Raw genomic sequence first — 27,288 nt, forward strand, 5'->3', positions numbered from 1 at the left:
GCTGTAGTAACTCCTAGGTCTGGTTCAGCCCTTAATAGCCATCAATTCAATTTTAATTTTGTAAATCACAGCTCTGAAAAGTAGACACCTAGAACAAAATGGTTTCTTCTGCTTTCTTCTCTGATTGATTTGTGCTGGTAGAAAGACAGTGCTCCCATTTTACATTTATTTCAGTGTCAATCATTATAAGCTACAAACCTTTCCCTCTTTCCTAGAAGCAATGTTAGAGACATCCCTGGAACAGGTAAACTCTCAGAGTTGGTGAGGGAGAACATAAATGCCTTTTTTCCCTGTCTGGAGGACTCTGGATTGTTTGAATTAGATTTTTCCCAACATGACACTAAGAATACCATTCTGTGGTGGACAAAACAGCCTTCTCAAACAGTGGTAAAGGATGAAGAATATCTGGACAGGCTGCCATCTCTCCTGCCTGATAGTATCTGAGCAAGAACTTGGAACACCTGTTCAGTGCAGCAAATGAGCTAGACTCCAGTCAGTTGTGTGATTCAGAGACTGGGGATTTCATTCATCCCATCTTCTCTGGGAATTGATCTCTACAGGCCTTTCTGAGGTCCATAGCAAACAAACCACACAGGGCAGCAAAGAGGGGAGCACTGCTTGGGACAATATCCTGCCTTAGAAGAAACATTTATTCCCTCCATGTCTCCACATTCCCCACATTTTAAAGTCTAATATGGAAAAGAAGTAGTTGATTTTACTCTGTTAATAGTATTATTTACTGCTAGATGTGTTGATTGGCTGACCAAAGAGTCTGCTTTTTGTATTTGTGTGTTTAAAAACCTGCTGGTATGCTGGAAAAGGAGGAGGGAATTTGGTGAGAGACACAGCTTCCCTTTTTTAAACTGTTTTCTCCAAGTTTGTGTGGATACAATTCTTCTAGAAGGCAGACTTTTAAGTCTGTTTACTTTCTGTGTGGTATCTCAGACACAGAACAGACTTTACTGCTGGGCTTTAGTTGCTGTTGAAACAAACTGTGTGACAAGACACTGTCTCAACCTTCCTCCCCCTCAAACACAGTTTCAAATATTGTAAATATAAACAAACAAAACCACAAACAAACAAACAAACAAGCAGATAGGGATTTGCTACTTCCAGAACCATCACATGAGTTCTGTTTACTTCTCCCAGAATGCTTCTAATCCTTTTCAGGATATCTCATACAGAATCACAGCTCTGGCAGTGATTGCAATGCAGAAGTCTTGGCACAAGTGACTGCATTGAGCAGATGAATTGTTTGATCCTGAGGAGCAAACCAAAGAATCTTTTTGGTTCACCTGTACTGTAATATTTCCCAGCAAATACAGACAGCTGTTCTGGAAAATTTCTCAGAAAACATTCAGATTTTGCTTTCCAAGTGAGCTTCTAAGACAAAAAAATTAATTTAGGTATCTGTTTAGTTTGTCTTTAAGTTCATTTTGAGAGGATAGAGTGATGGTCAATGACACTGTCATTAACCTCAAAGCAAGAACATATGGCTATCACAAATGCAGTGTGATAAACATCCATAAACTGTGCACAAATGCAGATAATCAGTGTCTAAAAACTGTCACTAAATGCTACTAGTATGTCAGGATTGTTCTGCAACCACACCCTAAGGAAAGAGCTAAGAGAAATAATGAAATGTAAAACTTCAGGCCTAATTTAATATATTTTTTTTGTTTTAAAATTTTCACCACACAAAGGATAAAATTAATTTTCATGCCTTTCATTTTAAAAGAGAATGAAAGCTCAAGACAAAAGAGCACAGAACTTGAAGGCTTCTGTATTTTCTCATTCACTAGTGATACCAGGAAGAAGGCAGATGTCCCTAACTGCTTTAAATGCTGCTCCTACCTCCAGTACTCCACTTCTAAGCACTTGACTACTCTCTCATAGCAGAGTGTAGCAGTGTGGAGAGAGCATGAGGATCAGGGTACCTTCACATTTAAGATTAAGTCTCTTTTAAATTGTCTTCTCTTGCTTCTCCATCCAGCCCCATAAAATTCTGATGCTGGAACTGGAACATAATCCACATATCCAAGTCTACAGAGTTTCAGAGTTTCATGATGAGCTGAGTGAGGTCATCACTGACGGGCTGGAGTTTGCACAGCTCTTGGATACCTGAGCCAAGGACTTGACAAGTAGCTTGGCTTGTTTATAAGACAGTCATACCCCTTAATGCCAACCTGACCAATGTTGAAATGGCTACTTTTGAACTTATCTAGGTCCAAAAAAAGGTCAGCACATTTAGCTGCTAACATTTTCAGTAAGAAGCATTTCATTGTATTTGAGGCAGACAATTTCAGTACTTAACAAGCATTTTTGAAAGCCTGGACATGAAAGAATATTTACTTCGGCACAGAATTTTAGAATGCTTGATTTTCATTTCAGCGTAAAACAAATATAAATGTCACAATCTTGACATTTTCTGTGAAATGGAATTATGGTTGTCTACTGAGGTTCTTCAAAAAAGATAATTTAATGATGAGAATGGATGTAAAGAAGTTAAAAATGTCTGAGGAGATTTCTCACTCAAGCTGAGAATTTAATTAGTGATCTTCACTAAAATGTGTGTCCATATTTCATTCTTCATTATGTTTCAAATGCCAGAATTCCTGTAAAATGAAGTGACATGACATTTTCTGCCAAATACCCATATTCTTCTTTGGTATCAGGAACATAAGTGTACAACGTATCAATTTCTTTCTCTTAGATATGGGTAATTTCTCACAATTGGTTTACAATAACTGATGTGGTGGTTCCTAAACAAAGTCATTTGTGATTTTGCATTGTGAATTACAAATAAAATTCTTACTATTTAAAGAAGCCCTTAGTAAACATAACATACATTAGTAAAAATATCACCCTTAGTAAAGAGACAGCTTTCTGAACCATTACTGAATTTGGAACCATGATGCCACATCAGATGCTGAAGAAAAGACATTGCTATGAAAATAAGAATCCTGTAAATGTCTACCTGAATGATCCAAGTCACAATTAAAAGTGGGTTATTATGTAAAACTTCGAGTTTGAAATGCACTAAGCTAAACCAGTACGGTGTAGTTATTGTACTCAAGTATTAGACAGGATAAAGGGGACACAAAGTAAATCCAGCTCAAGGGAAAGGATGCAAACAGAGTCATTAATTTAAAAGAAATGCCTGCAGTTGTCAGAAATGGACCATATAAAAGGAACAGAAAAGTCAGTGCAATTACTTTTCCTCAGTGCTCCTCTTCTTCAGCAGTGACTTGGTAGGAATATGAGAGAGCCTGCAGTGTGTCAGACCAAGGTGCTGCCTACTCTAGGATCCCTTTCCAGTAGCCAGAGATGGTTACAGTGCATGGTCAATGGAAATAAAAAGTGCAATGATATTTTCCTGTGATCCTGGGGCTGCATAGTCTCCTTCAACCTCTATTTCATTGATACAGCTCTTGGAAATGTAAGGAGGAGTGATAAAGATGTGATTTTATTTTCAATACAAGAATTTAAAATGCAAAAAATATGAATTTTTATTACAATACCCTGAAAATTAGACTTGATTTGTTCTTCTAATAATCTTTGTGTTAAAATAATTTATGGTAATCACACACAAAGTCTATTTGTTGGAACAGATAACCAAAGCAAATTCTATATTATATGGTTTTAGGCTGTAACAGCAGAGCAACCAGAAATTGAAATGCTTTAGTGAAAAAAAAGTCAGAAACACAGAACAGTCTTCAGCAGTAAAATATACTGTTTTAAAAATTTAAAATATATAGTTTTCAGACTTTTCAGACATTCTGAAATGGAAAATTATTCTTGGTACATTGTGTTTATCCAGAAACAACAGATCTTTTCTGTGATACATTATCCAGATAATGGCAGACTTATAGATCAGGAAAAGATTGCAGATTAAGGTGGTATCTTTCAGGTTGTACGGTTCATAGGTATTCTGAAAATAAGAATGAGTGTACTTTCTCTAGACTATTCTAACCTTTTTCTGCTGCAATAATAGAAACTACAATTATTTCCTCAGAAAAATCACCCAGCATGGGCTGAATGGCAACTCTATTGCCAGATGTTCTGTCTACTGTGTGATTTTCTGTATGGGCATCTGTGGCTAGCCAAGAAAGGGCTTTTTTTGTAATGAGTTGCATTGAACTCTTACTAGCCGTGCTTCCTCCCACTTTTCTACACCTACAGCAAGAGATTCAGATTGGAGTTGGAAATAGAGTGTAGTTAAAGTGAAAGTTTGCCAATGATGCTAAACTGGGAAGAGCTGTTGACTCCCTTGAGGGCAGAGAGGCCCTGCAGAGAGATAGATGGTCAATCAACAATTCTATGAAGCTAAACCAGTGCTGCATTCTGCACTGGGATGGAGAAACTCTGGACATGCAGACAGACTGGGGAATGAGAGACAGGAAAGCAGGGCCGCAGAAAGGGACCTGGGGGTCCCGGTCAGTCAGTGGCAAGTTGAACATGAGCCAGCAGAGCCCTGGCAGCCAGGAGGGCCAACCCTGTCCTGGGGGCATCAGGGACAGCATCATAGCTGGGCAAGGGAGGGGATTATGAATCAGGAAAAGGTTTCTCACCCAGGGTGTTTAGGCACTAGAACAAGCTCCCCAGGGATGTGGTCACAGCACCAAGCCTGTTTTCACTTTGAGTATTTGGACAACAGTCTCAGGCACATGGTGTGATTCTTGCACAGGGCCTGGAATTGGACTTGATGATCCTGATAGGTCCCTTCCAACTCCACATATTCTATCAGAGGTTGATGACTCTCCTGCATTTAGAGATCTGATCTGAAAATTAGTCACAGAAAGTCACCCTCACTCCCTATTATTTAAGGCAATTATGTAAAAAGATATTAATCTCTTTCTGAGAAATGTACTGAAGCTTGACTAAAGTTTTAATTATTTGAGAATTTTACTTTAAAGATGTAGAAGTTTGATACCTTATACAATCATTTCTCCAACATTTACAGGTAAAAGATAGAAGTTGAAAACACAGCTTTTTGTATTACTCATGATTTGTAAGTTGTTAGCTTTTACCAAAAAGAAAGTATATCCATTTCATTGTACAAATAGGAAGGAGATGGAGATATGATTGCTATCTTATTAAGCTGCTTAAGTAAAAAGCTGAGAAACTTAGAGGGTAAAGACCTGGGATTTCATCACAGAAACATAAGTAGGGATTTAATTTGCAATCTACTGTTAAGATGTTAGCTGCACAATAGCTTGCTCTAACTGATGATAAGGAAAATTATTTATTAGCTATCAAAGGAATACCTGCCTTTGACAGAACAGTACTTTTCATACATATGCATTACAGTTTGTTGTTCTTCGAGTTTGAGTCAATCTCAATGGAGGGTATTTGGCAAGCTTTTGCTCCAAGGTACATCTAAATATCTTTATTATTTGCCAGTTGTAACTATCTTCCTGTGACTTTCAATACTTAAACTGGAGAATGTGGAATAAGACACTGATGAGTGAAGCTACCTGCTTCACATATTGAAAATACACCACTTAAGAAGTCATGAAGAAAGCATTCACGTAGTGAATGGATGTCAAGGATACTGGACAAACAATAACAGTATTGATAACAATAAATTGTTAACAATCCAATGTTTCCATGCCTTTCCTGTTGTTACCAAACTGTTTGGAAAGGAACAGGTCACTGAAGAGTGGCTAGACTTACATTACAGATTTACTTGTACTGAAACACTTACAATATTTCACAAAACTTGACACCTATACATTGATGAAGTATACAAAGGAAATATCTTCCTAATTTTACTTCTTAGGCACCTAGATGCAGGGTTGAAAACTTGTGTATTTTCTTTTATTCAGATACAGAAGTTAATTATCTGTGTCAATTTTTTCTCAACAAGTGGGAAGAGAAAAAATTGTGCCTTCACTTCAATAGCTTAATGGAAAGGAATTCACCCAGGCTCAGGTAAAATCATAGCTCCTTTGCTCCTTTCCCTTCAGAATCCACATGAATACTCACTCTGCCAATCTAAGCATGGAAGATTGGTCAGGATTTATTCTGCCTTTTGTTCTGAAGGTGAAATGATTCCCTTATGCATGAAATAATTTAATATCAACTGTACCAATTAAGAGAAATAACATCACGACCTAGCAAGATCTGAGTATCATTCCTCCACACTGAGGATCAGAAAATGCTGTGCTTGCTCATAAATATTTAATATGAAATGCTTAAACATGTGATTTTCTCTTCCTTATATAAGGAATGTCTTATATGTTGAATAGTCAAAAATATTTGGATATCCTGCTAAGGAGTGCTGCTTTGTGATTAAAGGATTGAATTCTTCATGAGTTTCAAATCTCAAGTCCTGTCTATTTGAGTAGGAGCTCTGCACATGACCATTCAATTTCAATCTGTCTTGCAAACTAAAGTTTTCACTTCCAGAAATCACAGAGAATAGAAAAGATTTGTATGTGTGTGTATTATCACTTATCTGCACTCATTTTACACGGAGTAAAAACAAATCCCTGTGTAACAATACAGCGCACTTTCAACAACAACTTTTTCCAACCTTCGAGAAATCACCTTATCTAGGTTCTCACCTGTTACAGCTTTGTTTTATTTGAACTATAAGCTCTGCAGAGCAAAAAACTTCTCTTGCTACATGTGAATTATTTTGCATGAAATTGAAAACTATCCTGATAATTGTTTGAACCAGCAGGGGCTAGTGTTGTATTAAAAAAAAAGGCCAGGCTCAACCACCAAGAAAAGAAAGTTGCTGCTTCTTTATTTTTTTGTTGTTGCCCTTCTGAAAGACAATGCTCTCAGTTCAGTTCACAATAACTCTTCAGCACATCAGAAAATCACAAATGTGTTCTACTGTCATTCTGGACGAGCTTTTCTCACAAAGAGGTCAGGAGCCAAAAGGACATAAGTGTTCTCAGGCCTTGAAATTACTCCTCCCGGCGAGGGAGGAATGCTGGGGGATCTGTCTGTATTGCTCTTATATTGGCAAGGAGGCTTTCATCTCCAAGGCTGATCATCCCATACAATAACTCCCTGATTCCCATAGGTAACTCTCCATGACTTCAAAATGACCCACAATTTTACTTCCTACTTTTAGTTAAGACTGTTGATAGGTTTTAACTTCTGAAAATAAAGGAAACTGCACATTATACAGTGCTGTTCTAGGCCACGTGTTCAACTTTAATGAAATTCTCCTGAGGGTTTTTTTTTCACCATATCATCACTGATAAATAAAATGCTACAAATTATAAAAAGAGAGAGAGGAGTTTTCTAGGAACTTAATATGCATTAGGCAAAGAGGTGACAAAAATGTCAGAAGGTAGCATATGACAACTTCTAGTTTTATACAACTTGTAAAGAGTCAGCTCTGATGACTGCCATCTGATTACTTTGCAAGAAATGTTAAATAATTTTTTCCAGATGCTATCCTAGAAAACAGATGAACACATGAAGTACGTAAAAAGGGCAAATTGTAAAAACACGCGCATATACTCACTTGTATTTCTTAATTACTTTCAATCCATCTTCTTATCATTAAACTATTCATATGTAACTGCACTTAGTATACAGTAGCTTCCTAGATCATAAAATATTGATTCAGGTTTTTTATCGTATATCTTTCTTGAACTTTGATCTTTCATACTTAGTGCTCCTTGATGAAATATTTAGAAGTACATTTTCCATGTGAAAGGTAAATTTAGAGGTTTTTATGGTGCCCTCTGTTAATGCACTAGCTTCAACCCACATGAGACCCAAGTTGAACTCAGTCTTGGTCACATTTAGTTGATCATTGCATTTCCAAAAATCTTCCATTCCAAAGCAACTTTTATTTTAAAGTAAAGGCTATTTTTTTTGACCTGGCTGGAGTGGTTTACAACACTTTCTTACCAGGTACATTGAGAGAGACTTGAGAAGACACATCCAAGACCTAACTAATAGTTACTTCCCAGCAGATAAAAATGTATAAACTATATGATAAATTAACACTCCCGGCTTAAAACAAACAAACAAATGAACAAATGAAATCAACCACAAAACCATCAAAAAACCCACAGAAAACATTCTACATATAGGCAGTGAAAGTTATTGAGTAATTTTGTCAAAGCAAGCAAACTACTGCAATAATTCCTTTACCAATTTCACCAATTTGAATACTTAGCATAAGAAAAAAACATTCTCTTGAGGTTGAGAACTGATGAAATCTCATTTCATAGCTCATTCAACATAAAGGATTGAATTCAGCATACAAAAACAAGCAATGTCCAGCTAAATCTTTTCCAGAGTCTGGAGGACTCACAAGGATTCTGTCCACCATAGTTTCTCTGATAGCTGAATCTCTCTTGTCTCCACCTAGACACTAACTTTCATGAAGCTTGTAGAAACTCAGTCATTTTTTAACAATCTCCTTGTTATATTTGGTTGAAATCAATTTTGGCTGAGGGTTGCCTAGGTTCTTAGGAATAGAGATGTAGGGTGACAGACAGATACACGTGTACAGAGCAAGAACAAACACCTTCTTCTGTTACAGTATAGCTGTGTAAACTAAAATATGATACTAAAATCAGTGGAGCAGTAGGTATTTAAGAAAATGGACAATAATAAGTGAATCCATCCTATTCTCTACAGGATTGTTTTGTATTTCAAAAGTATGACTTGGGCTTCTTCCCAAAGAGGTGGCACATCAACAGGCCAATGGAAGTACATCTACACCAAGGCATGTAGCATGGGCAACACTGTGCAGCTGGAAAACTATGATATAGTTGAAATCATGGAAAGCATTAGTTTTGCAGCTGGACTCAATGATCTTAATGTTCTTTTCAAACCTATGTAATTCTGTGATTCTGTATTGCCTGTTTTGAATATGCTGCACACAGCCCTTGATTAAGACAAGCTGTTTGGACAGATAGAAGTGAAGAAGCAGAGATAACAAGCTGGAGATTTTCTCACTCCAAGTTTTAAATTCACAAAATTTTGTGTTTAGGAGATGCTACTATGGGGAGAAATTTCTATATAAAGTGTACTGAATATTTTCAATAGGAAACTTCTTTTTTTAAATTAGAAAAGTAATGCAAAGACTGCAGTCAGGGTTGTTATTGAAATGCAGAACCAGGATTTAGCTCAACTTTTAAAATAATGTTCACTGCACGACTCTCCATCCCAGCATTATTTAGGGGAATAATAAAGACTGTATCACCAAATACAGAATTTCATGGAACTTAAATGATCAAATTTTGAAAGACAATCTTCAAAGTAAAGCACATCTGCCAGCCACCTAGCCATGTATTTAATTCTAAATACTTTTATAATTTGATAACATAAACTAATTTTTCACACAAAGTAATGTCTGTGTTTATTTTACTAAAACAGCTGGAATGTTAAAAGAACATTCAAACTTGTATCATACAAACATTTTGGTAAAATAAAAGTTTGTATCTCAGACAAAACCTGAAGTTATATAGTTTTGATATGTAATTTATATTCTGTATGTGTTTCCAAGAGACCATTAAAAAAACCCCAAACCAATCAAGGTTTTCATTCTGTATTTTTGCCCACTTTATCAGTTTCCAAGGCAAGAAAGTTTTGATGCAGAAAAAAATACACAATACAGAAGCACAGAGAACTGTCTTACCTTCTGGCTCCCTGATCTTACGTCCTGCTGCAGATTTTCGTAGCACACTCCTTCCTGAGTTGAACAAGCTAGTTAACTCATCAAGGGGACTGGTCAATGACCTTGAGTTTGTAGGGCTGTATGGAAATGAAGATGATGAATTTGAGTTCAACTTCCTGTGATCTGCTCTTGCCACCTTTGGGGAGTAAGGAAGTTTGGAGAATGGAGAAGTCGAGCATCCAAGCTGAGCAGGATTGGGTCTCTGAGGTACTTTGGACAGATCTGAATTTGTACCTGCCTTCCCTGCATTAATCATAAAACTAGCACAAGTCTCTGGAGGAGATGCAAAATGTGTGGAAGCCCGGTAGGAAGCAGGAGGTGGTACAGGAGGAGGGGGTGGTGGCAGTGGAGGAGGTGGTGTGGAAGGAGGAGTCACTTTGGTGGAAACGCTGAACACAATCAAGCCTGGAGATACTGGTCTTTCATTCTCCCCTTTCTGGCCTTTGGAGTACTGGGGTGATAATGGACTTGAGCCTTCTGACTGCACAGGGTATTTTAGGTTGGTTTCCAAAACAGGAAGCTTTTTGACCTCTAGTGGTGTTAAAGGTGATTCATCAGAAGCAGGTGAACATGTGACAGGGGTTGGAGGGAATACAAGAAGTGGTGGTCTGTGGGGGAGCAAGTTTGGGAAAGGGGCTGGAATGTCACATGAGTCTTTATAGATCAAAGCTGCTTGAGTGTTTCCATCCAATGTTCCATCTTCAATGCTAACATTTTTCTTGCTTTCAAACAACAGAGGAGGAGATCCAGTCACTACTGGAATTATTCCATTACCATTGCTTCCTTCTTCTGGTAGAAAATACTTCATTTCTTCATATACAGATTCTCCTTGTTCTGGACTCTCTGCTTCAGCAGAACTGCTTTTCACTGCATTCCCTACCATTTCAATATAGACAGGCTCATTTTCCTCCTCTTCTTGTGACATAAAGAGATTCAACACACCGTGTTGTGGTCCATCAGTAGAAGCTGCTCTCTGTACTGCCACAGTATCATAGACACCTGGTTTAACTACTGTGCTTGCTTTTTTTGCATCCCCAGGCTTTTGGCCAGGTATTTCTTCATAAGAGCCACTAAGTTTTGTATTTGGACTTCGCTTTGGTTTTCTGGGAGGTATTTTTTTCATGGTACTATAGTCATCACTGTGTGGTCTTGGACGGGTCAGTACTAGGAAAGTGAAAAAGGACATTGTTATTAACAAGTTAAAAACAGTGTTCTCTTGCACTGTATTAGACTTATTGGTCTAGTATTTTAAGCCTTCAAATGCTGCTCATTTAGTTCTACAATGAGCAGCAGTCACAAATAGAACTCCAAGCAAAAGCATAAATACTTCTAGGAATAAAATGCAGAATTTTCAGCTACCTAACCACAGGCCTTTACTACCTGGGCATATAACCTATATTGGTAATCTCTACTGCCACTAAAAGATGAGAACTCACACCTGAAGAAATATATTTTGAATCCAAATGTGCACTGCAAGGTCTGTAGCACATGGAAATATGTACTTGTTTATTCTTCTGCTCCAAGGGAGAGGGTGCATGCTTTCAGCTAGGAGTCAGCACAGTGCTCCTTTGACACATACGTGATTGCCAGTAACTGAAATACTCCTCTTTTATGTAATATCTATAAAACTCTAATTATAGGATGATATTATGACCCTTTCTTTTGTACTGCAGGTGTGGAAATAATTTATAACTTTAGGGAATCCCATAGCCTAAGGGCAAATCCCCAAGTGAGTATACATTTAACTAAACTAGATGTCTCTTCATAGCCTCCAGGCATGTATGGAGTGAATAGATACCTAGATGATTGGTCTTTTAAAATCAAAATTAGATGGTATAAATCAGAGCTGGTTTTGGAAAAAGACTCAGGAAACTGACATAATTCTTGGAAAATGAGTTTATGGCAGAGAAACTTGCATTATTTTTTCACACATATGAGAGATCAAAAATAGTTTTGTGAGTATATGTAAGCATTATTGTTAAGACCACACCTACATATATAAAATGTTTTTGGTTAAATCAGTAATCTCTTGCAGATTTGGACACAGAAAGATTGAATTACTACAGACCTCCTTGGGCCATACTAGTTTAAAGGTATATTGGGCATAGTTCATGTCTCCTTACATAGATCTTGAATGAGGAAGAAAGAGGTTAAGAAAAATGGACTTTGACCTAATGAACTGGACATGTGAACAATAATTACTGTGAGAGAGGGAGCTGCAAAGATTTCTATCCATTGTATGCAGGACTAGGGAGTTATAGAGAGCTTTAAACCCAACCTGAAGGATCTTCCTTGATAAACTTTGAGAATCATTTACACAAAACATGACAAGTCAGGCTTATCAAGGAAAGCAGAATGCAATCCTTTCTTTCATCTTCTGCCCATTCATCTCAAAGGTAAAAGAGAATAGAGCAAGTGAACTCAAAACCATGCTATGTGCACCATAATGCACTGAGACACTTTATGACACTTGCAGCACTTTCCTTCTAAACAAAAATCAGTGCAACCAGATTATGGCCAGAAAAACCCAAACAGACAAACACTGGATGCATAAGTTATTCATGTGAGCATAGAGAAAAAGTAGGAGAAAGTTGAATGTTTAAGTCAGTGAAATTCAAGATCTGAGCATTCTGTTTTAGTGATGCAAGATATTCTAGCAGTTTAAAAAGTGAAATAAAATGGTCAGTGGGGTAGAATAGCTCATGTTGACAGATTACTTGTTTATAGAGAGATTTCTATAAATTGGTTTTGATTGTTGTCAAACTGGGCAATTAGAACACACGAGTATTATTTGCTGATTTGGGAGCAAATGACAAATAGGCTAATTTTATTTTATTTACTGCCACTGAAATTTCAAGGAAGCAGGACCTCTCAAAGGCATTTGACTGTGTTTAAAAGGATCAAAGTGAGCAGAATAAATCAATAACTCAGAGTAACATTTGCGACTGTCTCAGCCTTTGTGTCTAACCTTCATTAGCGGTCTCCTTAGAAGCTGCCGACAAGCAAGCGCTCACAGCCTCGTACGAGGCACTCAGTCGTGTGTTGGGGTCCCTCTTTGGTTTGGGAGGAGGCTGTTTCCTTGGTGATGGCAGGCTATTGCTATCATCCATGCTGAAAACAGAGTGCAGGGAGGGGGATCTGATGGATGACCCAGCTGCAGAATGTACCAAGCCATCCACTGCCATGGGGACGGGGACAGAGCTGGAGTGGAAGTGCTTAGACGTTCGACAGCCAGCAAAGCTGTCCTCAGAGACCTTCCCACCCTTGTCTTCGGCTCTGAAAACACAGAAAAGAGCCCCAGATGCATTATTCACGCAATAACAATGAACCTGTTCATGCAAATGTAACAACAGCTTTTTGGTAAACAATCTCACAACTCCCCTGCTGTGTTGAGGGGATGTGTGTAGTAATCTTCTGACAAACAAATCCAGATCAAGCTGCTAGCTTTCTTCCATTTCCTGTTTCATGATAAATCGGGACACCGGCCCTTTTTCACACAAATGCAGCCTTGCTTAAGCAGTCTCATATTGTTGACCAGACATTCACTGAATGAATTGTTCACACTTTGATTGCTACACACAATCAAAAGCTGGGTTTTTAATCTGAATGATAATTTCTGGGAAATCCATTTTAATAGAAAGTTACTGAGGCAGCAAATGCTGAGCCTTTATCATTATTTTCTAAAAAGACAACTATAAATTCTATTTAGATAATGCAAATCTTTAAAATATTAGGTGACCTTTTTAACCAGCTACATAGGCTGCTTGAACAATTCCACCCAGATATCCCTACGTCTTCCAGTTTAAACTTAATTATTAGTTATTACTTTTAATAATATTTTTATTATTATGATGCTATGTTTAGTTATGTTTCAATTACAATATAGTTTTTCTTTTTTTTCCCTTTTTTTTTCCTGATTTGAATATATATTGAGAAACAACCTTCCAGATGCTTCTGACAAATTGATTTTTAACAAAAATTCTTCTAACATTTTATTCCTCCAAGAATCAAAACACTGAGACCCTTTTAACTTAGAGTAGTAATGTATTAGATAGAAGATGTCTATACTGCCATTTTTCAAACAAATCCCCAAGCATTTGTCTTTTTAAATTGTATTTCTGCATGGCAAATCAACAGCAGAGCTGAAATTCATGCACAGGATATAGCCAGCTGCCCATGTAGTAAATGAAATAGCAAAAGATGAAAGCATGGTGCTCAGTGGATAATTTGTTTTCACTGTAATGTTTAATTACAGTCTTTCCTACAAAGGCATTTCCGCCAATATGTAATCACTGGGATATTTGAAGCTAATTAAGCAGATGCACTGCCATTTTCACTTTTATTAAAGTCACTGACAAAAGCAATGATAGCAAAGGGAGCTGTTCTGGATGAAAATTAAGTTCCTATGGAAAAATAAACATTTATATGTCCAGCAAGTTATAGACACATTCTTTCCATTGACACATACCGATTAACTGCAAATGCTAAATTTGCCCATTCAGCTGTCTAAGAGAGAAATCAGGGATTCAGTTCCTAGAGAATGGCTCTCCAGCATTTACTGGATTTGTAAAATAGGTGCTTCTGAAAACTCTGATGTGAGTTAAAAAAACCCAAATTTGCCCATTTTTAAATAAAAGCATCCTCCTCACAATCAATCTACTTTTTTCAGTGAGAAATCAGGATTTCTTAGTCTGGACTTCACTGCATTTTAACACTTTCCTAGCTGTTTTTCATTACCTTGACAATTTCTCAGTGTTGGTATTTTAAGTCAGAGGAATTTTTCTTTTGCATGTTTGGTCTGATGAAGTTAAACTATAATCTATTTATCATAGAATTAGAAGTACTTTTGTAAAAAATAAGTTTCTCAGAGAGTTGAATAAGTTCCTCTAAGCTCAGTTCCCCCTGAATACAGTACAGTAGTCTCCTTAAGTTTCTAGACTTAATTAGCTGATCTACCGGGGGAAAAAAGACCTAATATTGATTTGGGATAAGCATATACTCCAGGACCCCATTGCAATCCCTCAGTCATTTCTGTGGTTTTCTAAGCAGGGAAGGAATTCACAAAAACTGAATTAGTTCTTCCCAGCAGGTGTTTCTCACCTTTTGTGGCCTTCTTCTGGCCTGTTTCTAGTCTCTCCCTTTTCCCTGTGGTAAGCAGCATTCATCTCGTTGCGGAGCCGGTCGTTTTCCCGAGCAATGTCAGAGGCATTTTGAATCACCAAGTCATCGTATGTTTTCAGTCCCATGTCCTCAGCATTCTGCAAGAAGCTTTTGATTGAAGTGACCTCTTGCTGCTTGATGCTCATCTTCTGTAGCAAGCGCTGGCGAGCTAGAAATCCTCTTACAACTACCATAGTGGAAGGAGAAAATATGGACCAATGAAAGACAACTAACTGGAGAATTAACTTAATATCTGTGCTCATGTTTACAGCAGAACTGTGTGTTCTGCTGTAAACATGAGCAAGCCAAGTTCAGTCAATATCTTATACAAATTAGGAAAGAAATTTGATGGCATATAAATAGCATAGTAAAATGGAACTCTTTCCATTTTCTGCTGCCAGTGCTTGAAACAAAGTAGTGACAGTAAATTTGAGCTATCAGAACTCAAAATATTTACTTTGACTGAATGTTGTTTTTTATTAGATTACAACATAGACATAATAAAATGTATACATCTTACATATACATAATGTAAGATGCACACATAGATGTATACTACACTTAGTGAAAGCATACATTTACACTGCAAAGGTCAAAAGATAGTTTGTTTCAAAATAAAAGCTTGGATAAATTAATTGCAGTGAATGAGGTAGGAATTAAATGATTACTGCTGGTCATCTTTAAAAAATGCTTTAATTATTTCAATTTTCAATGGAGTACCTAATACCTCATCAAAATCTCAACCAATGAAGGATTTTTTTTTTGTTTTACTTAAAGACATTTCACTGCCATTTCCTTTCTGCTAAAACAATTAGATTACTAAATGCAAATTTCTTAAATGTATCTGTCACATCATATCTGCATTTTCAGTTAAAAGTTTTCATCTACATTGCATCAGCTTCCTGTAACAATTAGACTTTTTCTTCACACTCTTTGTCAGCTTTATGCTGGGAAAAGATTTTATTGCATCTCCTATAATAGCTTTCCTACGCATGTACATTTATTACAACAAATCCTACCCAAATACCACCCAGTATCCTGGACTTTCTGAAGTACAGTTGATCAGAAACCCAAGGCACAGGGGACTCTTTGCCCATAATAAACTGGGCACCATTTTAAACCCAGTGCCTGCAAAGGTGGTGTCAATATTCTCTGAAGCTATGTTTTGCCTTAGAAGGAAGAAATAGCTAACTGAAAGTATTGTGTTTGTGTGGGTGTTTGTTTTTTTTTTAAGTTCCACAAGATTATGTTTCTTTCCAGATCTAGAACCACTGCTGTGTATCTCACAGGAAAGAAAACCTGTTTTAGAATTATTTGTCTGTTGCCTTAAATACTCTTGGTTTTCATCACTTTACATTTATCAAAACCAGGTCAAACTTCATCATTGCTTCTTATGGTTACTCTCTTTCTGGGCAACTGAAAGTTTTTAATCAGTGAAGTCAGCAGACAATAGCCTGTGTAAGATGTTTGTTTCAATTTGGGGGAAGATAATGAGAATGTTGATTGCAGCATAAAAAAGTTAAAATGTGTTAGGTATTTAGAACAAAATAGTTAAATTTCAGATTTAAGATCACTGCAGAACAACATTAAATGATGAAGGGTTAAGCTTAAATAATCTAAAGGAAAAATGTCAACAGAGAAAGATACAATTAGTCTTCTATAAATATAAAATGTTATTGAACAAAATAAACAGCTAAAGCATAGGGATAGGGTAATGTAAGGTACTTTTGATCATCTTCTAGTGCCTTGTTTAGACACTAAAAAAAAGATTTATTTTTTAGAGATGCTCAGTGCCCAGCTGACAAGATATAAGAAAGGCTAATGTTAACATACTGATACTGCTTCTATCCAAAATTCACTGGGTTTGAAAACCTTCAAATTCAGATACTTTGAAATAATTTTAATAACATTTATAATAGACAGATTTGAAGGTTTATACTCTTATAATCACAACCAATCAATGCCTTTAATTGCATTCCATAAAATCTGACTTCTGAAACATTAATACACTTCCCCAATTTACTTGAAAAAGAAACTAATAGTACAATTACTGTTGACAATTTTATGAGAGTATTCATAATAAAGATGATACCGAGTCTCAATCTAAGGGTTACTGTTGCAAAAATAATTAATACATGCGTAGAATATTTGAGGTCACTGCTCTGAAATATAAAATTTTGAAAGAGCTTAATAATAAAAAAATGCTTTTTCCTAAAATATTCTCTTTAAACCTACCTTCTGCAGAGCAAAAATAGTTAAGCATCAAATCCTGTGTGACTTTGGAAAAAAATCTGTATTTTAAAGTAATTTCTTTACAAGAGTCTGTGTGTCTGTGTGTTTTTAACTTTACAGAAAAAAAAAAAAAAGAAAGAAAAAAGACAGGTAACGCCACCAAGGTTGGTTAAAATAAAGAAATTAAGAGATCATTTCTGTGATAGGATTGTTAGCAGGCATGAATGAGCAGCTTAGAGTAGCTTGCTAGAATGGTCCAGTAAAATGAGATCCAGTAGAGCTAATCGTAACATTTAGAGACTGTACAGCTACTCTGAATTATGCACTTCCACCAAAATGAAGAAGAAACATTCAACAAAGCTTTATTAGAAAGGTTTGGAAGATAGACATCCCTCTTTTTTGCACACATTTTTATGAACTGAGTAGTTCAGGTTTTTAATTAATTGATTTTGCCACACTTCCTTATCTATGAGAACGTTTGAAAGATTTTGGTTTTGGTTAAACACAGAAAAATTTTATAACCTATAAAGCTGCTGTGAAATTAAACTGCCAGCCCCCAGACTTTTACTGTTCAGTTTCATCTACTACTGTTGGGTACTGGATACTATGATTGCCTGGTGAATTTTCTCCTCATTTATGTAGATCTAAAATAATTCTCACTTATGCAAATGAAAATAATTGTGGTTAGCACCCACAGGGCAGAAAAATATCTAGTACTTTAGAGTTCATCTAAGGATGAGGATTAGAATAATCAAAATTCCAGTAGACCATGGATCTTGGTTATGTGAGAAATTTATTAACCATTGTGTATACGATGTATTCAAGTTAATTCCTGATCTACATGAACTCTGGCTAGAGAACTTCAGCATGGTTGCCCTTCCTACGAGTACAAACAATTTTCACAGTGATTCAAGACAAAAAGTATCATATGTAGTTCTCACAGCTGCAGAAAAAAATATGACAATCTCTAAACTAACAGATACATTTTTAAGTTAAAGTGTTTCTACACATGCTTTCACTTTAGTTTGACCCCTTTCTTTGCTTTTGTAAGATAAACTTCAGGATACCAGACATGTATTTTATCTGGTTTGCTTTTTTTTGAGGTTTTTTTTCCTCCCAAATCTAAAAGAAGGGATTGTAGTTAGATTTGAATTAAAAAAGAGTTCATAGTAATTTTGGTCAAGACCTGTTTCCCCTTAAAGCTAAACTCTTATCTAGGTGCATGATGCTACATTTAAAGCCTGATAAAGAAATTAGAATCACAGAACCAGAATGTCCTGAATTGAAAGGCACCCACAAGGATCATCAAAGTCCAGCTCTTAGCCCTGCACAGGACACCCCAGGAGTCACATCCAGTGCCTGAGAGCATTGTCCAAATGCATCTTGAACTCTGTTGTGACCAGTTCCCTGGGGAGCCTGTACAGTGCCCAAAAAGCCTCAAAGTTTCGTGGCAATCCCTTGGGTCCTGTCACTGGCCACCAGTGAGAAGAGATCAGTGTCTGCCCCTCCACTTCCCTTCATGACAAAGTTGTAGGCTGGCTTGAGATCTTCCCTCAGTCTCCTCCAGACCAAACAGGCCAAGTGACTTCAGCCACTTCTTGTAGAGCTTTCTCTCAGGATCCTTCCCCATTTTCATAGCCCTCCTTTGGATGTTTTCTAACAGCTTTATTTTTTTGTTATTTTTTGAGTATTGACTAGTTAGCTATTATTCAATAAGATTTCAGGAGAGATCTAGCTTCCAAAGGTCAAGGGGATAAAAGTGCATTGGGACTGACACCATTACTCACTGAGCACCCCTGTGTCAGTGTAAAGTATATGGATACCAATTTTAGGAAAACATAAGAACAATCTGCTGGTACCCTATTGATTCCAAATCTACCAGAACTCTTTGGCGTACTAATTCTACAAGTTCACAATTGCACCTTTTGCAAAAGGCAGCTTCTTTCATGAGTTAATTTGGCATGAGGTCGATGTCTAAATACTGCTTACTCATCCAAGTTCCTGATTTTCTCAGGTTTCCTAGATCATAAAAAGCATGCAGATGAGCCATAGCTTTAAACTCATACTTTTGGCAAAAATTACTTTTCAAGTTAACCTAATTAAGGAGGATAGAAACAAAACAAACAAACAAAAAATTGTAAGAAGCCAAGAAGCCCTATTATCTTCATTCTTCAGGCAAGCTCTGGTGATCTGTTCTCTTCTGCAAAACATGGATATATCTGAGGATGTTTTAAATTTTGGTGTAGGGTTCTGTTGAAGTATTCTGTTTGCAAACTGGGTTCGAAAGGTAAATTATTTCCTTTCTTTGATAAATCATCATAAGAAGGGAAAGAGGATAAACTGCTATTGCTTTTCAAAATGCATAAATAAAATAGGGTAATTTGCATTAAAAAATCACGTCCAAGTTATAAACTAAGCTCAACTGTGGTGCCTGTTACCTGACATTCTCCACATTCATTTCTGAACTGTTACCATTTGGACGTCCCTTGCTTCAGGTTTTCTCTTGACTTCCTCTTTTTCACTGCATGCTTCCAGTGAGGAACAGATAATTAAAATGAAAAGGGTTTATAATTCTTAAGTCTGCAATATTATGTGTGTGTCTGACCAAAAAAAAAGACAAGATTCTTTTTAATTTCCTTCACATAGGTGAAAATGGGAACTGTTGCAGACATCAGCCAACTAGGTAAATAATAAATGGTATGAAGGAAGTTTCTTCAAGCAAAGCAATATTCATATTTTCAGCAGTTATTTAAGATTGTGATAGGAAATGGAGCATAAGTAACAGGAGGCAGTGGATAGTACCTCCTTTTAAAAACATGCCTAAAAACATCAGTGACCTTAGGAAAAAAGCAGGCATAAAATGGGAAAAAAATACCTAAACATAAAAAAGTAGCAGTCAAATAAGGAAGTAGCAATAAAAGGGGAAAAACAAGGACAACTAAGCACACTAACTTATTAGCTTCGTTTTTAGTGTTGATATATTTGAAAATATTCCAATTTTGTATCACTGTTGTGATGTGTTCATTTTGATGCACAAAATGAAAGTAAAGGTGATATTAATGCCTTGAAAAGTTCACTGAACTTACTCTAAAGAAAATCAAGATCCTCCAAGCTTTAATTACATTCAAGAGTTTGTCACTAAATTATCTTTGACAGACAGAAAGTGCAAGAATCACCAATGCTAATATCATCAAAAAATATCTGTGTATATCTGTAGGGAAATATATAAAATACAGCAACTATTCAAGGTGGAGAAAATCTCTTTGCTATGCAATATTCTGCTCTGTGTAGAAAACAACAGCTCAGGAATACTTGTTCTGTGACTGTTACCTTTTTGGCAGATAATAATTTTCTTCTGAAGCTGAAGGCACAAATCGTTGAGATGGTCAGCTTGCCAGTACTTAAGAAACACTTTTCGGACTCCTATCTAGAATATAAACAGCAAAGAAATCATCAACAAATAAGGCCAATGACAGGTAAATAGAGATAACCTGTTAACAATCCTGCAAAGGGTTGAAATAATATCTGCAATTTAGGAACAGTACAATGCCAATTCTTTAACAGAAATGCAGTTATCACTTGGTTGAATAAAAGATGTATTTGTAAAGGATGAACAAGCTGTCAGACAGATAGTTCCACTTCAGTTCCAAAAATATCCAGAACAAACAGTACAATCTTCAAGTTAAATACAAGTTGGGGAAAAAAGCATTCTGAATTTAATTACTCTCATGTGTTAGTCAACATAAAAAATAAAGCAGAGGGGTGTGTGCATGGAGAAAGGTGACAAGACAAACCTATGTGGAACAAAAAATGATGAGATGGAACAGGAAGGACTCAGCTGAAGTTGGAGGATGGGAGAAATTCACTGTCATTAGTGACAATGATTCCTAATATCCAGTAAAATTCTCAATACTAGTTCACAGCCTTGCTTACTGAAGCTTTGCTGTGGATCTCCTTTTAGAATCAAAGTCAGAGGAACTCACTTGTGAAAAATAATCTCCCAAGTATTGATTCTGGTGTTGTGTATTATCTGAGTTTAATTCATCTAGCTCTTGAAGTAACAACCATTAAAGGCCCTCACTCCTTTAGAGAAAAATTTAGCTTGTTAGACCAAAAGAAAACACCATTCTTTTGATACCTTCTGAACAAGCTGAAACAGTCCAAAAAATTCATTTCTGTATCAGCTTCAAAGGCATTCCTTTCTAATAGACTTCAAAATCCACATATAACCTAGCAACTCTAAAACCAACCAGTAATCGGGGAAAAAACCCAAACAACAATCGGATCATTTTTTTCAGGAATTTTGTAGAAGTAACTTCCTTCACTTCACAGAAGTAAAAGGAACAGTACCAAAAAGCTATACTACCCTAGAAGATTCTAGATTTTGTCTAACCATTAATTTTTTATGGCTAATAGGCATGCTGATTAATTAATACGAGTCTGGCTAAAATTGCAGAAATTCATTTCAACTCTTGTTTGTCTCCAGCTTACAAGCTCACTCTCTTCTCACTGAACCATCCTGCTGCCCTGGTATTTTTTACTTTAGATCTGGGAGACAGGCATCTGGAGGGTTAATTGCACACCCTTCAAAATTGTTTTTAATCCAAACAATGTCCGATGTACATCCTGATAGTGTTGGATTACAGAAAGTCAGGACATAAATTTCACAACTAATCTCCACTGACTCAATTCAGAAATGGTTGTGGCACATCTTTGGCCCTTGACTTCCCTTCTCGCTACAGTAGAGAACAACTCATTTGAATCAAATGTTTTTAAAAGTCTGTAATCCTGAAGTTTGAGCTAACAGTTATGGTGCAATTGTTAGTTAAAATCAGATGCATTCAAATGACAAAACTAGAATGCTTTCTAATTTTTTTTTGTAATTATCTCTTTTCCCAGTAAAATAGTCCCTTTTGAATTATAGCAAAGTGTGTAGAAGTAGGTGATAAAAAAAGACGTTTTCCTTGTCTCACCATTGTAGAAACTCAGAAATAGGGAATAGTCTTTCTTTGTATGGGGGTTAATCTGAGGCAATCTCCCCGAGATCCAATCGCGCAGTCATATGCTGCTCTTAGGGACATACTCTCATCATCATTTTCTTGACTGATGACTTCTAACAAAATTTTTTACTTTTCTTCCTCAGCTTTCAAAATTCTCTATTCATGGATTATTTTAACCCTTTGCTCATTAAATAGTTTTCTTCCCATCCATCTTGTCAAACCACATCCTGAACCTGTGTTATTATTAGTTTTGGCTACTAATATCTTCATTGTCTTACTTACATTGCCTTAAATACATAATTATTATGTTTTTTTTTTTTAAAGTGAATTATTATTCATAACTGTAATTAAATTATCATGTGGTTATTATAATTACCATTTCATCTGAGCAGCTCTCAGACAAAGCCTGCGAACAAATACTTAATAAAATTATATTCTTCTACTCTGATTAAATTTTCTCTTTATACTTCACCTTTCCTTTCTGAAAATTCTCTACATCACACACTTTTTTCCCCTCCTGTCTCATGCCTATGCCAAATCATCCAATTTTTCCTTATTTCTGTCTTTTGTCCTTAATTACTCAGAGTCCTGGCTTGTCCCCTTACTACAGTAATACTGATACTCTGGCAGTAGAAAAGGGGATGAAGAGTTGCACTTTCAATCCTTAAAAAGGCTCTTATTACTAGTAATGCCCATGGCAAAACTAACAACTCCATTCTCATTTAATCTCATCATTGACACACTGGTTTGTCACATTTAGGCAATATTTCAAATGTGTAACTTAACAATGAGTTGCAATTTATTGCGCAGTGTGCAGTCACAAAATCACAGTCAAGGCAATTGATGAAGCTTATGTTGGTATAGCTACAAGTGTCTGGCACTGCAGTCACAAAGCTATCTAGGGGACATGCAAAGCCTTACTGCTCTTTTCTCTCATCCTACACTCTAGGAACAAAATAAATGGAGCTATTGTGGCATCACTTATGCTATGAACTTCATTAGTAGGAGCCTGCTACAATTTTTAAGTGAATGAAGAAATACAAAATGTCAATACAAATCCATTTTTACATTCAGATAAAAGCTATTTATAGATTTTTACATCATATGCCAGGTCTACAGAGAGCAGAGCCCTAGACAGAAGCATGTATAGCAGAAACTGCTGTTACATGTTTGATTATGTTAGTACAGATAGAAATCTCTGTTGCTTAGTCTTTGAGTTAAATCTGAGAGTCTCTAAGGCTGACCAAGAGACCAAGATAGTCTCACTGCACTCTTTACAGTTCTGGTGTTCAGTGAAAGGAATAATGCTGAAAAACGTTGGAATTTCACATGTCACATATCAAAACAGTTTTTGAGGCTGCCACCTGTCTTCATTCTTGTCTCTTCTTTAATCACAAAATGTTTCCTGCTTGCCTAGGGGAAAAAAGGTTCAAATGTTCTTCCACTAAAACACTCACTTTTCAATATTTTTTCTGGACTACAAAGTGCTCTCATCTGAGTCTGAAATTTTAATGTCATTCAGACTCCTGTAAAAGTAAACCATCTGTGAATTACAGTCATAGTTATTTTAATTAGGAAAGCATTAGGGCTTAAAATGTTGTTTTTCAAAATGACACATTTTTTAAAGACTAAATAAAATTGTCATTGATGACTACCAAAGCTTCAATTGCAGCATTTTATTTTCCTGGAAGGAGAGAAAGAATGGGAGGAAGCTGTTATTTCTCTTTTTTTTCCTTCTTCTTTTTTCTCTTTTTTTTTCTTTTTTTTTTTTTTTTTTTTTTTTTTAATTTTACAGAAAAGGTGTAGGATGTAGAAGTACAGACATTCAAAACTATGGAATGGATGCTGAGATGGTGTGTAGGTGGGCATGGAGGCAGTATTAGCTCATGCTTAATAGGTGTCAAGGGAATCTGTAAAGCTGTTCTTTAGTTTAAAAAAGGCAATTTGTGGGAGTGCTGTGTGTTTCTGGCAGTACTTTCAAAATAGCTACCTACAAAAGACAGAGAACTATAGTCTAATGATATTTTACACAATGACACACATTTTCACAGAGCATTAATGAAATTTAGAAAAAAGCCTTAATACTATTGAAAAATGTGTCCTCTTGCAGTGTACATGTCTACAGAGATATTATAATGAAAAATACAGGGCACAGATTTTTAAGGACTGAAATTTTATTTTTAAAGGTTTACTCTCTCTGCTTTGCTTCATACATTTTAAAAGTCCTCTTTGTCTCCACAAACTAGTGACATTGCACTGTGGTACACACTGAATAAACTACATTTTAGCATAGTTTATTTATGGCATTAGTATAAAATATGAGAGTAATCTGGTATTCAAGCAAGTGACATCTAGCATTTATATATGTTTTTGTCAGTAGGTGGAGTTTAGAGAGAAAAACTGTCATTCAGGTCTCTGGGAAAGGGCAGAATAATGGTCACTCCTTTTCCCTAAACTGTACAAACCTCCAGCTCTTCATACTTGTGAGGCACCATGAAGAGCTGCCTTACAGGAAAGGAAGTGATCAGGCAATATAAGATGCTTGTCAGAAACACTCAACAGAGGAAACCCTACTCCCAGTTTTATCTCAGGGAATTTTGGTATTTACCAGACATGCCATTCTCATATTCAGAATTCCAGAAACAGATGCAGCACCAAAATGTGGTGGTATATCCTCCTCCCCACCTCCTCCCCAGGCCTGCTCTATGATCTCATTCCTAACCTGAGCCAAACCACTCATTCACAACGCAGAAAAAACAATAGCAAAGGGTCCCTTGGCATGAATGAGCAATACAGGCAGCAGGTGGCAGGGAGAGTAATGGCACAGAGAGGAAGCCCTAAGGCAGGAGACTGGAAAACTAATCACAGACAAATAAGGGACCAAATATGAAGCAAATTATCTAGAAAAGTGTCAAGAGGCAGGAGAGATGGGAGGGGAGAGAGGAAGACACGGAATCCAGATCTGAGATGCAAAAGATGTCCTAAAGAAAATTGAGTTAGCAAGACTAGAAATCCTAAGTAAAATCAAAAAGATGGATGGAGAGAGGGAGGAATATATTCTAGAGGGAAAAATATATATTTTTTGTAGAAATATGAACTGAAAGTAGAACTTTGTGTTGAAAGAGTGAGAGCTTGTGAGCATTCCGAGATCAAAGGCAACCATCTATCCAACCATCTCTGGCTGAAGGGAAGCATGGATTTGTCTGGTGTGGCACAAAGTCACTGAGAAAGCTTGTGGGCAGTGCCTGGCCCAGTCTTTTGGTAGTACTGGTGGGGTCAAAAGTCAATCTCTGGTGGTTTCTGCAACTAGCAAATTATTTTTAATATGTAATGGAGTGACAAGATGACACAAAAAAATAATGGGACAATATCATTTTACTGATATCATCCAAAGCATGAGGGCAAATAGATGCTTGTGTTCTGACAATTTCTGTTGCAATGAACCCCCTCACCTCCTGGGATTTTGTTTTTTGATTGCCTACAAGAAAATTGACTTTTTAAAGTAAGATATTCAAAACAAACAGGAAATTTATAATTACTAAATAAAAAAATGAATGAACTGGCATAAAATTTACAAGCTCTAAAGTTTTCCTACTTGAGGGAAAGAAAAAAGTTAAGAATTCCTTATATATTAGATTGCTTGCAAAGTACTCCAGTACTTCAGCATATCAGGTACAAAGCAATTTGTATAGCATGACATTTTTAATTTTAAGCCAAAATAAACCGTTCTGTTTAAAAAATAAATTTAAATATAAACTAAGCATAAAATCTACATATGTATGATTTAATACACTTCTGCTAATTTCTCTGATTTAATCATATGCCACTTATGTTCTACATTCTGCTATTTAATCATAAATATACTTTTTCCCAAAAAGGACCATAGTATGCTAATATTATGTACTAGTACATTGAAATTTAAAAATACTTAAAGACAGTTCTATGAAATCAAATAAATGAAACACCCAAAGAAGAGTAAAAAAATATGATTTTGTCTCTGACTGGTAAGAACTGTGGATCAGACTTTGTTTTCCCTTTGCAGTTCTGGAAGTGTTAGAAGAATTTGAAATCTCTAAATGGCTTTCTGGGATTTCTCCATATTGAGGATATTCCCTGTTTCAACACTCATGACTGCAAGTTTGATAATACAGCTCCACAGTGGCAAAGATCATTTCTCCACAAACACTGCTGGCTCCTGACACAGCTTCAGCAATGTTTGTAGTTGTGAAAGTGTGAACTGGCACTAACACAGCATCTATCTTAACCAACTACCTCATTTGGAGCTTTATTAAAACATTCCAGCTGACTCTCCTGTACTGCTTATTTCATACCTGATGAGTCTTTGGATCATCCCATTTGAAACTTAAGAACTTGTCTTATTCTTTGACAAATGAGTGATCTCTCTTGTACAGAATTCAAAGCTACTGATAAGAAGGAAACATTGTGGGTTAGAGGAAATAGGCTAAATATTGGAAAAATAAAGTGGGACAAAGCTTACATTAGAAGTTTTTAAGAATTCCTATCTTTTAAACAGATAAGCATTTCTAGCAGTCAAAGGCTGAAATATTCACTTTCAGTGAAGTCTTTTGCAGTGCTTGCATTTAACAGATGCATTTTATAGTAAAAGCAAATTAAATTGATGTTTTCTTTTTCTTCTGGTATGGTACTAGTTTGCATTTCAGCAAGCTCCATCTGAAGTAACTCAGAAGGGTTAAGTGCAGATTGCTGACCTTAGCTAAACAAAATGTAGAGCTCCAAGTTTTGATGAGAAAGCTCAGTAAGCTGTGAGCTAACTCTTTTTTATTGAATTTATATTTGCAAGCTTAACAGTGTGAGGAATGATAATCCAAACAAATGAAAGTTTCCTTATGTCAGTAAAAAGAGCCAAGGACTGTTTGTGCCCATGCTTCTCCCAAAGTATGATAATGTTTGCAAATTAAGTCATGCCATTGGGACAGTAGTTTTTGCTTAGCTAATGCATCACTGTGTGACAATAAATGAACACATCACTGAAAATGGGGATTTCCTAATATAAAGACCTTCACATATTCTGGGGGACAGGAGATTCTTCTGTTTACATGGACCAGCCAGTACTTCTACTCAATTTAACTCTAAAGTTACTAAATATCACCTCACTGACTTCTCCAGGCATTAAACAAGTCCATTTCTTTCTCTCTGCCTGGAGCAGAAATGGCTTGTTTTGATTTAGCAATCTGATTTTCTCTTACATCAGAT

General features: G+C 36.3%; 1 protein-coding gene across 4 annotated transcripts in view; it reads right to left on the reverse strand.

Annotated features, from left to right (window-relative positions):
- The window catches only part of MYO16 (myosin XVI), a 374,829-nt gene that overhangs the window by 32,114 nt on the left and 315,427 nt on the right, over positions 1 to 27,288 (reverse strand). For all 4 annotated transcript variants that reach the window (XM_033052141.2, XM_033052140.1, XM_033052142.1 and 1 more), the window contains exons 29-32: positions 20,384 to 20,480; positions 14,762 to 15,008; positions 12,630 to 12,937; positions 9,623 to 10,825 (exon numbers count right to left, since the gene is read on the reverse strand). In XM_033052141.2, the coding sequence (XP_032908032.1) occupies positions 9,623 to 10,825; positions 12,630 to 12,937; positions 14,762 to 15,008; positions 20,384 to 20,480 (1,855 nt within the window). The remainder of the gene's footprint in view (positions 1 to 9,622; positions 10,826 to 12,629; positions 12,938 to 14,761; positions 15,009 to 20,383; positions 20,481 to 27,288) is intronic.

Source organism: Catharus ustulatus, chromosome 2, assembly GCF_009819885.2.
Source record: "Catharus ustulatus isolate bCatUst1 chromosome 2, bCatUst1.pri.v2, whole genome shotgun sequence".
Lineage (NCBI taxonomy): Eukaryota > Metazoa > Chordata > Aves > Passeriformes > Turdidae > Catharus > Catharus ustulatus.